The 15,457-nt window shown below is 41.7% G+C and overlaps 1 protein-coding gene across 1 annotated transcript in view; it reads right to left on the bottom strand.

The window, feature by feature from the left end:
• Positions 1-15,457, bottom strand: part of ADAMTS18 (ADAM metallopeptidase with thrombospondin type 1 motif 18) — a 119,765-nt gene that overhangs the window by 90,493 nt on the left and 13,815 nt on the right. The window contains exon 3 of the mRNA XM_069738850.1: positions 14,098-14,414. Coding sequence (XP_069594951.1) covers positions 14,098-14,414 — 317 coding nt within the window. The remainder of the gene's footprint in view (positions 1-14,097; positions 14,415-15,457) is intronic.

Genomic DNA, 15,457 nt, shown 5'->3' with positions numbered 1-15,457 from the left:
TGATGCCTGCTGCGGCCCCTCCTCCTCCGCTTCAGAACTGCTGCCGCCTGCACCCTGTTCCCCCAATGGCTGCCAATCGGGGTCAAGAACTGGGTCATCTATTACCTCTTCTTGTAGCTCGTGTGCAACTTCGTCTGTGTCACCTATGTCGGTCGGTGGTATAGCGTTCGTGATGGGGCAACATAGTCTCATCAGGGTCTGATTCTTGATCAGCACCCTGCGAGGGCAATGTTGTGGTCTGAGTCAAAGGACCAGCATAGTAGTCTGGCTGTGGCTGTGCATCAGTGCACTCCATGTCAGATTCAACTTGTAATGGGCATGGACTGTTAACTGCTTCACTTTCTAAGCCAGGGACGGTATGTGTAAAGAGCTCCATGGAGTAACCCGTTGTGTCGCCTGCTGCATTCTTCTCTGTTGTTGTTTTTGCTGAAGAGGACAAGGAAGCGACTTGTCCCTGACCGTGAACATCCACTAACGACGCGCTGCTTTTACTTTTACCAGTTTCACGAGAGGAGGCAAAAGAGCTAGAGGCTGAGTCAGCAAGATAAGCCAAAACTTGCTCTTGCTGCTCCGGCTTTAAAAGCGGTTTTCCTACTCCCAGAAAAGGGAGCGTTCGAGGCCTTGTGTAGCCAGACGACGAACCTGGCTCCACAGCTCCAGACTTAGGTGCAATATTTTTTATCCCACGACCACCTGATGCTCCACCACTACCACTACCCTCATTACCAGCTGACAATGAACGCCCCCGGCCACGACCTCTTCCACCAGACTTCCTCATTGTTTTAAAAACGTTACCAAACTAACGGTATTTGTTGCAGTCACACAACTTACACGGTGAGCTGTAACTTCAGTATGATTTAGCTACCCCTTTACAAGTGGGTGAGACCACAACGAAAATCAGGCACAATGTTACACACTCTGTTGTTGTTGGCAACAAATGAGAGAGATACCACACACGCAGGACTGTCACTGAAGCGCAAATGTAAATATTAATCTCCCACTGATTTGTGTTTTTTTTTTTTAAAAAGGAGACTTTAGAAAAAAAAAAAAAAAAAAAAAGATTTTTTTAAGGAAGAATTTATAAACCAAATAAAATGAAATGATTTTTTCAGGGAGAATTTAGAAAACAAATAAAACATAAAATAGCCTTTCTAGGGCCCAGTGAGTGAGAGAGGACGCACACAGGAGTCAGGAGTGGCACACAAGCCCAGAGGCCAATATTTATCTTCCACTGACTGATTAAGTGATTTTTTCAGGTAGATTTTGGAACCCAAATCAAGCAAAAAAATTAATAGGCTTTCTATGGCCCACAATTGGAGAGAGAGAGATGGCACACCCAGGAGTCAAGACTGGCACACAAGCAGAAAGGGCAATATTAATCTCCCACTGATTTGTTTTTTGTTTTTTTTTCAGGGAGACTTTAGAAAAAAAAAATACAAAAAAAATGATTTTTTTCAGGAATAATTTAGAAACCAAATAAAATAAAATGATTTTTTCAGGGAGAATTTAGAAAACAAATAAAACAAAAAATAGGCTTTCTAGGGCCCACTGAGTGAGAGAGGACGCACACAGGAGTCAGGAGTGGCACACAAGCCCAGAGGCCAATATTTATCTCCCACTGATTGATTTATTGATTTTTTCAGGTAGAATTTAGAACCCAAATCAACCAAAAAAATAAATAGGCTTTCTATGGCCCACTATTTGTGAGAGAGATGGCACACTCAGGACTGGCACACAAGCCCAGAGGCCAATATTAATCTCCCACTTTTTTTTTTTTTTCCAGGGAAAATTTATAAACCCAATAAAAAAAATAATAAATAGGCTTTCTATGGCCCACTATCTGAGAGAGAGAGATGGCACGCTTAGGACTGGCACACAAGCCCAAAGGCCAATATTAATCTCCCACTGATTGATTTATTGATTTTTTCAGGTAGATTTTGGAACCCAAATCAAGCAAAAAAATAAATAGGCTTTCTATGGCCCACTGAGAGATGGCACACACAGGAGTAAGGAGTGGCACACAAGCCCTGAGGCCAATATTTTTCTCCCACTGATTGATGTAGTGATTTTTTCAGGGAGATTTTAGAACCCAAATCAAGCAAAAAAATAAATAGGCTTTCTATGGCCCACTGAGTGAGAGATGACACAGACAGGGATGGCACTCTAGCAGAAATGCCAATCTTAATCTCCCACAAAAAAAAAAAAAAAAAAAGGAACTGTCCTTCAATTACTATCTCCCTGCAGTAATCTCAGCCAGGTATGGCAGGCAGCAATAAGGAGTGGACTGATGCACAAATTAAATAAAAAGTGTGGACAAACAAACAAGATAGCTGTGCAGAAAGGAAGGAACAAGAGGATTTGTGCTTTGAAAAAAGCAGTTGGTTTGCACAGCGGCGTACACACAGCAATGCAGCTATCAGGGAGCCTTCTAGGGCAGCCCAATGAGCTACAGCGCTGAGGGGGGGAAAAAAAAAAAAAGTAGCTTCCACTGTCCCTGCAAACCGAAGGTGGTGTTGGGCAGTGGAAATCGCTGCAGCACAAGCGGTTTGGAGGTTAATGGACCCTGCCTAACGCTATCCCTGCTTCTGACGAAGCGGCAGCAACCTCTCCCTAGGCTCAGATCAGCAGCAGTAACATGGCGGTCGGCGGGAACGCCCCTTTATAGCCCCTGTGATGCCGCGGACAGCAAGCCAATCACTGCAATGCCCTTCTCTAAGATGGTGGGGACCAGGACCTATGTCATCACGCTGCCCACACTCTGCGTTTACCTTCATTGGCTGAGAAATGGCGCTTTTCGCGTCATTGAAACGCGACTTTGGCGCGAAAGTCGCGTACCGCATGGCCGACCCCGCACAGGCGTCGGATCGGGTTTCATGTAACCCGACTTTGTCAAAAGTCGGCGACTTTTGAAAATGTTCGACCCGTTTCGCTCAACCCTAGTTACCATTGTTTTGTAAGGGAAATATCTTCCAAAAAAATGAAAAATAGGATTAAGCCTAAAACTTTCCTGGGATGCTCTACTTTGGCTTTGACCTGGTGATTCAATCTGCATTTCGGTAAGGAGGGGGCACCGGGAACTGTGGAAGGATTAAATCACAGTGTGTAACAAATCCAGAAGACCACCTGAGATGGTACAGAATTGCTGATATGGTAGTCTTTAGAGGATTTCATGCATATTGAAGATAATTATTTAGAAGAAGCTAAATTACAATTCTGGAAATCTCCCAAAAAATTCTATATATGATATTAGGAGATATCTAAAAATGTATTATTTGTCCTCGAAATATCCTTTACATGCACTGAATGCTATTAAATTGAACCTTCTGTTGGGATATTTCAAAATATTTCCATATTGGGTTCCTTTGTGATGTTAAAGTTGCGCTAAACATGGAAATCTCATATGGAAATAGAAGTGTAGAGATGAGACAAGAAGGGACTGTATACCCCCATTATTCTTCCATTTACTTTTTTTTCTTTTTCCTGAGATTGTCTTGCCTTTTTAGCTTCCACCCACCTGTCACCTGCGCTATAGGTTTTGCCCTTTCATTTGCCCCTTGTTACACCTTATTCCTGTAGGATCAGTAAATAGGTAAATCCGTTTCGTCTGATCCCACAGAAGAGTTACCGTAGAATAATTGCTAAAAACCTTACTAATGACCATGATAGAAATATGTCAGAAGGTGCAGGGCATTGTAGCTTGTTGTGTATAGGGTGACAAATCCACAGAACGCCCAGAGTGCCCATGTTGACTCCTGTCCACTGCCGAAAAAGTGCCTACCATGAGACCATGAGAATCAGAACTGGAACACGGAACAATGGAGGAAGAAGTCCAGGTCTGATGAATCACGTGTTCTCTTACATGGACACTCAAGTGCATGTGTGTGATCTGTGGAAAAAGTGGCTCCAGGATACACTATGGAAAGAAGAAAAGCTGGTGGAGTCAGAGTGATGGGGTGATTTTCTGCTGGGGAAATCTTGTGTCCTGGTTTTATGTGGATGTGACACACACCACCTACCTAAGCATTGTGAGAACCAAGACCCCTCCATCATGGTAGTGATATATTCTAGTGCCATTGGGCTCTTTTACTGGAATAATGTCCCCTGTCATATGGCATAAATAGTTCAATGGGTGGTGACTTGTCTTGTCAAATTCCAAGATGTCAATCTGATCAAGATTTGAAAGATCCATAAAAGCCTAAACTTACAAATTCACAGAACTTGAATGTCCGTTCAATGTATTTGGGGCACCTCCTGACTCTTTCTCAATAGACGATGTCTGAGGAAATAAGGATGCAGCATGTCTGGTTATGAACTGCCGATTATTTTGTTCTTAGAGAGATAAAACCGTCAGTCGAGGGTTCTGGCAGAGTCTCTCTCATAGAGAACACAGGAATGTTTGACAGAAAAAGGGCTCCTTTGCATGTAGAAGTCGAGAGAGATTGCTACCAGCCAAACGATTGACCGAACCATAGTTTGACCAACAGATATCTATTGGGAACCCCTAAAGAATGAGCTACTAGCAAAGCACCTTCAGTGGTCTTCTGGAGCCCATGCTACAATGGGTCACAGATGTTTGGGGATCTACACAGCCACTAGCAGACACAGACAGAAAAGGGACCTCGTGAAAGAACAGTGGATGGGCCCTTTCCACTCCAATAGCTCATCACAATTAGAGTTGAGCGAATTTTTCAAAATTCGGTTCCGATTACGATCGGTGACGAATATTGTTTTTGCAATATTAATCGAACACAGCCAAACATCATTAGAGTCAATGGGAGTAGAAATTACCGAATATGTTCGGAACCGATCATCAAACATAAATTTTGCAAGAATAGGGTACCAATATGGCATAAATATGGAAAATTCAAATTCAGCGACTGAACCCGAACAAATTCACTCAACTCTAATTACCATGCATATTTCCACAAGTGGAATGGGGCACCCTTACATCTTGGGCCCCTGTGCGGCTGCGCTGGTGACACCAAGGGAATGTCCGCCCCTGTACACAACATAAGGCAGCAAGTTTTAAACTTATGGCTGCCCGGTAAATTATCCCTCATGGGCCATGGATTTGGATTGGGTCTCCCTAGCACAAATCAGTACATCATGATTAAAATAGAAAATACTACTTGCCTTAGCGACCAATTAATCATTGTGCACAGTGTCGTAACTTGAAAATTGTGGCCCAATGCAAAATATCCAACAGGATGCCCAATTATCACAGGTCTTAATAATAATGTTTTCATATGGGCCAAAGGGAGCGTTTGGCATCCCTAGGCTCCAGGACCCAGGCATGATTTAATCCCCTGCACCTATTATAGTTACACCCTTGATCGTGCAGATATATACCTAATACTTGTAGGATTCTGTGTGGTTCCTCTGTCACTGTAAGATCACTCATCCTAGCAACCTCCTCTAAATGAGTCTTTTCACCACATAGCATTCAATACAAAGTATTAGAAGACAGCAGTGAACTGAATGACTGAATCATTTGGGTCATCCAAAAATTAGATCAAAGAGACCCTCACAGTCTATTGAAATGCAATTTCTTCTAAGTCCCATTGTGGAAACTGGAGGCTTGAAAGAGCGGGTGGGGTGGGGGTCCTTGCAGTTTTATTGTTGTGAAGCTACTGCTAATGAAAGACACAAAGAAAAGATAAGAGCTGCCAACTGTATAAAAGAACCACCACTTCCACTTTAATTGCATTGAACAAAGGGAGCTGGAAAGAGGGGCATCCAAGTGACAAAAGTAATTGGTGTAAAAGGATATTGAAGCCATTCAATCTTGGAGATATTGTTCAGACTGACAGTGTGATGGCTAAACTTGGCCTCGGACAGCATAGCATTTTCCAAATGCTACACGGACACTTTTTAACTATTGACTCCCTAGATGTGTCGAAAATGAAACCCACAGGCAGAAATCTGATAGAGGAAGAGTAACCTACCGGAAGGTGAGAACACAGGATGCTTTTAATTTCGCTCGTTCATCAGCATCCAATTTACCCAGGAAGCTTAAACACATCTCATCATTAGATAATTAGCAGATCTGCTTTGCTGCACCCTGTGGAGAGGATTCCAGGGATGACATGATTAAATGGCCTGACACCTTCTTACCATAAGATACCTGCTAACTATGCAGACTGATCAAGAATAAAAAGGAAAAGGAACTGTAGTAAGATCAATGGACAATCAACATCCAATGAAGGTCTGGGCTATAGGGGAAAACAACCTTTGAAGGACCATGCATCTTTTTCTCCCCAAGCCATGGTCCACAGAGCTCTTTAGAACAATTAATTTGGATTAAAGTATCGATGAAATAAAGACGCTTTGCCATTGGTTTGTTTGATGGAGTACTTTTTGAAACGACAATAATAAAAACTATTGCATTCATTTTGGACGCCGTCAGATCACAAGTCATGGTTCCTCTAAGTAAACTCTTAATCTTAATATATACCTTATACAATAAATCCAAAACTAACGTAATATCCTAAAGAGGTCACCAATTGAGCCAACCATAGAAAGACCAACATTAATAATTTAGTAGAACCAAAAGTAAAGATGGTCAAACACATTATATAGCAAGGGATTATCAATTTCATATTCGGCGCTCGGGTTAGTATTCCATTGCCACTGGACCAGAGACCTGCGAAAGTTCTCCTACCTGTCCGAATCTCCGGTTCCTCTGTTGACTAGTAGACCAAGCAGGACATCATGCACGTTTTGTACCCCAATTATGACATAGCACAGGTCCTACTTACCAGAGGCGGCCTCAGGAATACCAGCACGTAGGAGGAGGTCTGAAGGGCTCAGATATGGCAGCCATGATCTACTACCAACATGGCATCTGGACAAGGTTCCTATGCATCAACTCAAAGAGAAGTAAGCCAATATCAAACATCTCTAGAGACAACGTTGCTAATTAATAATAAAATAAACAGGCTTGTTGATATACGACATGCCCCATCCTTTTACCCAACATCTGCTGTTGGTCGAAAGATGGGAAAACCCCAAATACATGAGATGATTGGAATCGGCAAGTCTGGACGATATTTATCTATCTGCTCACCTAAAATAAACTGGGGCTAACCAAACACTTAGAGTAGCAGATGAGCTGTGACATCACCAATTGTGAATGATGCATCCTGTGTTATATACTGTATATAGAGGTGTTATCAATCATTGTACAGGAGGAGGAGGTGAGCTGTGACATCACCTATTGTGACTGGTGGATCCTCCGTTACCCACGATACATAGAGGTGTTATCAGTCACTGTATAGGAGGAGGAGTTGAGCTGTGACACCGCCTATTGTGAATGGTGGATCCTGTGTTATCTACTGTATATAGAGGTGTTATAATAATAATAATAATAATCTTTATTTTTATATAGCGCTAACATATTCCGCAGCGCTTTACAGTTTTGCACACATTATCATAACTGTCCCCGATTGGGCTCACAATCTAGAATTCCTATCAGTATGTCTTTGGAATGTGGGAGGAAACCGGAGTGCCCAGAGGAAACCCACGCAAACACGGAGAGAACATACAAACTCTTTGCAGATGTTGTCCTGGGTGGGATTAGAACCCAGGACCCCAGCGCTGCAAGGCTGTAGTGCTAACCACTGCGCCACCGTGTTATCAGTCATTGTACAGGAGAAGGAGGTGAGCTGTGACATCACCAATTGTGAATGATGCATGCTGTGTTATATACTGTATATAGAGGTGTTATCAATCATTGTACATGAGGAGGAGGTGAGCTGTGACATCACCTATTGTGACTGGTGGATCCTCCGTTAACCACTATACATAGAGGTGTTATCAGTCACTGTATAGGAGGAGGAGTTGAGCTGTGACACCGCCTATTGTGAATGGTGGATCCTGTGTTATCTACTGTATATAGAGGTGTTATTAGTCATTGTACAGGAGGAGGAGGTGAGCTGTGACATCACCTATTGTGAATGTTGGATCCTATGTTATCTACTTTATATAGAGGTGTTATCAGTCACTGTATAGGAGGAGGAGGTGAGCTGTAATATCACCTATTGTGAATGGTGGATCCTATGTTATCTACTGTATATAGAGGTGTTATCAGTCATTGTACAGGAGGAGGAGATGAGCTGTGATATTACCAATAGTAAATGGTAGATCCTGTGTTGTCTACTGTATATAGATCTGTTATAAGTGATTGTACAGGAGGAGGAGGTGAGCTGTGATATCACCTATTGTGTATAATGGATCCTGTGTTATCTACTGTATATAGAGGTGTTATCAGTCATTGTACAGGAGGAGGTGAGCTGTGACATCACCTATTGTGAATGGTGGATCCTGTGTTATCTACTGTATGTAGAGGTGTTATCAATAATTATACAGGAGGAGGAGGTGAGCTGTGACATCACCTATTGTGAATGGTGGATCCTGTGTTATCTGCTATATATAGAGGTGTTATCAATAATTGTACAGGAGGAGGAGGTGAGCTGTGATATCACCAATAGTGAATGCTGGATCCTCTGTTATCTACTGTATATTGATCTGTTATAAGTGATTGTACAGGAGGAGGTGCGCTGTGATATCACCTATTGTGTATAATGGATCCTGTGTTATCTACTGTATATAGCGTTATTACCTTTCATTGTAACCATGCCAGTTATGATGAGAATGATGAAAAGCCTGCACAGAACAGGAAGAGTGTCTAATGTTAGGCCTAGCGAATGTATGAATATTTCAAGATTTCTCATTTGTTTCTTTTAGCATAGATATTGATTAAAAAAATGAAAACATTAAAATAATACATCTAATATATAAAGCTGAATGTGTGTATGTGTGTATGTGTGTATGTCCGGGATTGGCATCTGCACCGTCGCAGCTACAGCCACAAAATTTTGTACAATCACACGTCTGGACCCCGAGAGCGTCATAGGCTATGTTGTGAGGTGAAATTTTAACCCCGTGCTTTCCAATTCACCAAACAATTTTGCCCCTATCTACATAATGGGGAAAAAGGAAAAAGAAAAGTGTTGGAGGCGTCGCAGCTACAGCCACAAAATTTTGCACAGTCACACGTCTGGACCCTGAGAGCATCATAGGCTATGTTGTGAGGTGAAATTTTAACCCCGCGCATTCCAATTCACCAAACAATTTTGCCCCTATCTACATAATGGGGAAAAAGTGAAAGCAAAAGTGTTGGAGGCAAATTGACAGCTGCCAGATGTGAACAAGGGGGACTTAAAGAATGAGAGCGATGGCGCCAAAGAGTATATACTGTACAGTTGCTAAGGTGGGGCCCCGACATGGGATACTCACCACACACGGGGATATGAACATGCACACAAAATGCGCCACACAGTACCACGTGCTTGAACACATATACCACCCTCAGCACACATTTCACCACACATACACCAACCTCGCCACATAAAAGTCGAAACACAAAAGTCGCCGCTCAAAACTCGCCACGCGTAATACTCGCCACATGCAAAACTAGGCTCACGCACAACTCGCCACACGTGCAAAACTCATCTCATGGGAAAACTTGCCACACGCAAAACTTGCACCCGCGGAAAAATTGCCACATGCACAAAAGTTGCAACACATGCAAAAGTTGCCTCACACAAAACTTGCACATACTCAAAAGGCACCACACATAAAACTCGCCACGCGCAAAACTCTCCATGCGCAAAACTTGCTGCACACAACTTGCTATACTAACCTGTCACATGCAACTCGAAACACAAAAAGTTGCTACACGCATGTCGCCACACAAAACTCATCTCACAAAAGTCGCTACATGCATGTCGCCACACGCAACTCAACACACACAACTTGACACACAAAACTCGTCCTAAAACACACACAAGTCTGGTATTATCCTTCAAAAATAAAAATCTGATTAATAAGCAGACAAACTACAAGAGCAACAAATGTACCATATAGGAAACACGGCAGCTGTCAGTCACATGACCTGTCTATTATGTGTATGTGTGAGCTAATATATACTGCCAGGGGGAGGGCTTCCTTTTGGCTGGGAATTTATCAGGCTGCCAATTTAGCTTACAAATACTGAGGTAAAAAATACTGATCAAATAACATGTGAACGAGGTCTGATACAGGAGGAGATGACATACAGATATATAGTATGTACAGGGGAGATAACACACAGGTATATACTATATACAGGAGAGATGAGACACAGGTATATACTATATAGAGGAGGAGATGACATACAGGTACATACTATATACAGGAGGAGATGACATACAGGTATATACTATATACAGGAGGAGATGACACACAGATATATACTATATACAGGGGAGATGACACAAAGGTATATACTATACACAGGAGGAGATGACACACAGGTATATACTATATACAGGAGCAGATGAGTTAACTGTTTAACTCCATATCAGCATGGGTTTATGAGAAATCGCTCCTGTCAAACCAATCTAATCAGTTTTTATGAAGAGGTAAGCTATAGGCTGGACCACGGTGAGTCATTGGACGTGGTATATCTCGATTTTTCCAAAGCGTTTGATACCGTGCCGCACAAGAGGTTGGTACACAAAATGAGAATGCTTGGTCTGGGGGAAATTGTGTGTAAATGTGTTAGTAACTGGCTGAGTGATAGAAAGCAGAGGGTGGTTATAAATGGTATAGTCTCTAACTGGGTCGCTGTGACCAGTGGGGTACCGCAGGGGTCGGTATTGGGACCTGTTCTCTTCAACATATTCATTAATGATCTGGTAGAAGGTTTACACAGTAAAATATCGATATTTGCAGATGATACAAAACTATGTAAAGCAGTTAATACAAGAGAAGATAGTATTCTGCTACAGATGGATCTGGATAAGTTGGAAACTTGGGCTGAAAGGTGGCAGATGAGGTTTAACAATGATAAATGTAAGGTTATACACATGGGAAGAAGGAATCAATGTCACCATTACACACTGAATGGGAAACCACTGGGTAAATCTGACAGGGAGAAGGACTTGGGGATCCTAGTTAATGATAAACTTACCTGGAGCAGCCAGTGCCAGGCAGCAGCTGCCAAGGCAAACAGGATCATGGGGTGCATTAAAAGAGGTCTGGATACACATGATGAGAGCATTATACTGCCTCTGTACAAATCCCTAGTTAGACCGCACATGGAGTACTGTGTCCAGTTTTGGGCACCGGTGCTCAGGAAGGATATAATGGAACTAGAGAGAGTACAAAGGAGGGCAACAAAATTAATAAAGGGGATGGGAGAACTACAATACCCAGATAGATTAGCGAAATTAGGATTATTTAGTCTAGAAAAAAGACGACTGAGGGGCGATCTAATAACCATGTATAAGTATATAAGGGGACAATACAAATATCTCGCTGAGGATCTGTTTATACCAAGGAAGGTGACGGGCACAAGGGGGCATTCTTTGCGTCTGGAGGAGAGAAGGTTTTTCCACCAACATAGAAGAGGATTCTTTACTGTTAGGGCAGTGAGAATCTGGAATTGCTTGCCTGAGGAGGTGGTGATGGCGAACTCAGTCGAGGGGTTCAAGAGAGGCCTGGATGTCTTCCTGGAGCAGAACAGTATTGTATCATACAATTATTAGGTTCTGTAGAAGGACGCAATTATTAGGTTCTGTAGAAGGACGTAGATCTGGGGATTTATTATGATGGAATATAGGCTGAACTGGATGGACAAATGTCTTTTTTCGGCCTTACTAACTATGTTACTATGTTACTATGTTACAGGTATATACTATATACAGGAGGAGATGACATACAGGTATATGCTATATATAGGAGTAGATGACATACAGGTATATACTATATACAGGAGGAGATGACACACAGATATATACTATATACAGGGGAGATGACACACAGGTATATACAATATACAGGAGGAGATGACATACAGGTATATACTATATATAGGAGGGGATGACATACAGGTATATACTATATACAGGGGAGATGACACACAGCAGGTATATACTATATACAGGGGAGATGACATACAGGTATATACTATATACAGGAGATGACATACAGGTGTATTATATATATAAGGGAGATGACATCCATGTATATACTGAGGTAAAAATGAGAGGTGTGAGGTGAAAATGAAAAGGTTTAAGTGCAAAATGAGGAGTGAGGGAAAATAGTGGAGTGATCGGAAAATGACAGATGTGAGGTCGAAATGACAAGTGTTAGGGGGGAATGAGAGGAGTGAGGGGGAAAATAAGAGAAGTGAGGGGAAAATGAGAGGTGTGAGGGAGAAAATGAGAGATGTGAGAGGGAAAATGAAAGATGTGATGGGGAAAATGAGAGGCGTGATGGGAAAATAAGAGAAGTGAGGTGCTATAACTAACCACAGATATTTACTATGCCCAGGCAACGCCGGGCTCTTCAGCTAGTTTAACATAAAAACACAACAACAAAAAAACAATAGGTCATTTTCTGATAACACAGTCCAGTGATAGTGTTGCTTCCTGCTCCGGGTCAAATACATAGAAATACTTTGTTGACATACAAACTAAGATACAAAACACAGGAGGAACCAAGAAACAAAGTGATTCCTAGAAACTAAAGGAATGCATCAATGAGATAAAGGTAAAGGCCCCTCTTCTAAAAAGAAAAAAAAGCAAAGAAGCAGCAAAAACAAGCAATCCCTTCACAATGGGGCTACCATTTCTGGTTCCACACCACTGCATATCTGAGAGCCATGAGACCAAGGAATGTTGGAATTACTAATTTGGCTGTAAGCGCACAACACCATTAAAGGTTTTGATTTTGCTTTAGAAAATCCACTTTCCATACACTATTAGGGTATTTTCAGTTAATAGAGGGGGTGAGCAATTCAGAAACTTTATGGCATTGAATAACTGTAAAGAGCATATCTAGTTCTCGAGGAATCAGCACATCCTACTCATTTCAATAGACACTGTGCAATACTTCATTTGTCCTGCGGGGGCACTGCAGGGAAAGCAAACACTTGCTGCCCAGTTTTTCTACAGATAACTGCTGATCGCTGAGCATTCAGATCAATGACAGAAGATGGGGGTTACACAAAGGGATTGTTTAAATCCTTTAATGAAAATAGATCATATATATATATATATATATATATGATCTAAAATAGATCATATATATATATATATATATATATATATATAATCTATTTTCATTAAAGGATTTAAACAATCCCTTTGTGTAACACATATAAAGAGAGACTCAGCAGATTTTTGGCCAGTGTAAGAAGCTGATGACTCCTCACAGACGGCAAACAGACAAGATCGGGTGAAAAGTTTAAAAATCAAAGGGTAATACTTGTCATGGCAGATATTAGCCTTGGATTTCCAATACAAACGAATCAGTCAAGCATTGTAAATGTGCCATGGGTGGGGTCTAGATAATGGTTCTTCTATCATTTCGAGAACCATTTCCATTTGTTAATTACCTGTAACCAGATACTTTGTCTTTTTTCGAAAAAGATCTTAAGAACGTTTTTATCATTATTCATGTTAATAGATTGATAGAAGAGCATTTGCCCATCCCCAAAAAAAATCAAATTATAGGCAAGAAAGGGATCTTTAGAGATCAAAATTTGTTTTACAATTCTTCTTTTTCCAGAAACGGCGCCATTCTTGGCCATTTTCACTTGAATGGAACTGAGTTGCAATACCCAACATGACCACTGGAGTAGAGTGGCGCTCTGGATGTCATACAGCTCTATATGTCATAGAGCAAATATCTTTGGGTCTATTGGCCAAGACGGTTGATATTAAGCTCCATGAATGGTTTCAAAATTTTGATGATGAAGAGGACGGAGAGACATCGAGTTCCACAACTCAATACTCCATGGACATGGATATGGTCGCGAAATCCCTCCGAGCACTTTTTTGAATAAGAAATGCATTTTCTATGTAAAAACCTACTGATTCAGCGATCCCTACTGAGTTTTTCAGTGCTGGAAGTAAACTGAGAAAGTTATTTATGATTAACCGTAAATATTAAAAAGTTTCTGCCAACTTTTTAATGCTAGACCATAAAATATAATTTGTCAATCATTATTTTATGAGAGACTAAAGGTGTCTTAAAAAATTGACTTACCATGCCCACACACGTAGATAAAGCCACAGAGGAGTTCTCAAAGTTCCTGATAAATCCCTGATAAAAACAGGACTCCACAGTCTGCCCCACATCTGTTAAGGATCCATCTTTACCTAGGACATTCACAGCAAACTGGCTTGACAGCAGTGAAGAGGGCTGGAGCTCCAAGTGTAATTCCTGTCCAAATGCTGAAAATCTGTAGTGCAAGGAAGACTTTGAACTTCGCGTAGATCTCTTCTTCCGACTACTGTGCAAGATATCATGTGAGATGTAGGCTCCATTGGAGTCTACTTCCACTGGCGTAACAAAGACATAATCTGAAGGTAGAGAAAGACATATATCAGAAACATCCACTGTTGTTAAGCCCAAGTAAAGTGTCTCCAAGATATATTTATGTTTGCTATCAATATATCAAGTGTATCCATACTCACTTCTAGTGCTGGTGTTCTTCCAGTGGTGTTGACACTGGCCCTCCCGGGGATCCCATGACATTATGTAATGCGATCCCTGTGCCCAATCAGCGCTTGCTTCACTCTCCTCTCCTTCGGAAATAATTAACATCCATAGTAATTGAGATGGAAACAACAGGTCTCACTTCCTCTTGATGTCTGATCAGGAGAATGAAGCCAATGCTGATTGGCCACAGTGATCGTGTGACATACCAATGTCACTTGAGCCCCAGGAGAGCCAGTGCCGACACTGTTGGAACAGCATCAGTACCAGAAGTGTTATTATTTTACTGAGGGGAAATATAGATTGAGAAGGGATTGTCTGAGTGGTGGACAATCCCTCTAAGGATTTGGCATATCCAATTTCAAACTGCTGATCCTTTTCTCTTGAAATAAGATGCCACCACAAGAGTCCAGCAGCGGCTTTGTCATAAAGCACATGGGTGCTTGGCCGAGCGAGCGTTCCTGTGAATGGGAGAGTTGGTTGAGATAGCTGCTGCCGAAGCATCATTCAATCAACAGCTATTTAAAGTGTATGGGGGCTTAAAGCTTACCTTGAGTCAACCACTATATTTGAGCACCATCTGATTGGCCTAACCGGTAAAAAATTGACCATTTTAGTTCTAGTCAAAGTCCTAATTATTTTCATATAGGGTGAGTGAAGAGAGTTGGCCCCATGGACATTATATTATTGTTTGCGCTGGAATGTACCCTAATTTTAGAGCCGGTACAGCGTCTCAGAAACAACTGATCTCTCCACCGGAAATACTGACCCCACACCGAGGAAGTTCGGACCTCCTGTGGACTCCATAGACACTAGTCTTCACGACTCATCTACTGTGCACAAGGTAACATCTTCGAGAGTTTGTGTAGATCTATTTTTATTTCATTCAAGCCGGAATCAGTGCTTG

Source organism: Ranitomeya imitator, chromosome 9 (genome assembly GCF_032444005.1).
Source record: "Ranitomeya imitator isolate aRanImi1 chromosome 9, aRanImi1.pri, whole genome shotgun sequence".
NCBI classification, from domain to species: domain Eukaryota; kingdom Metazoa; phylum Chordata; class Amphibia; order Anura; family Dendrobatidae; genus Ranitomeya; species Ranitomeya imitator.
Note: the sequence above shows the minus strand (reverse complement) of the source record. Positions and strands in the feature narration are given on the sequence as shown.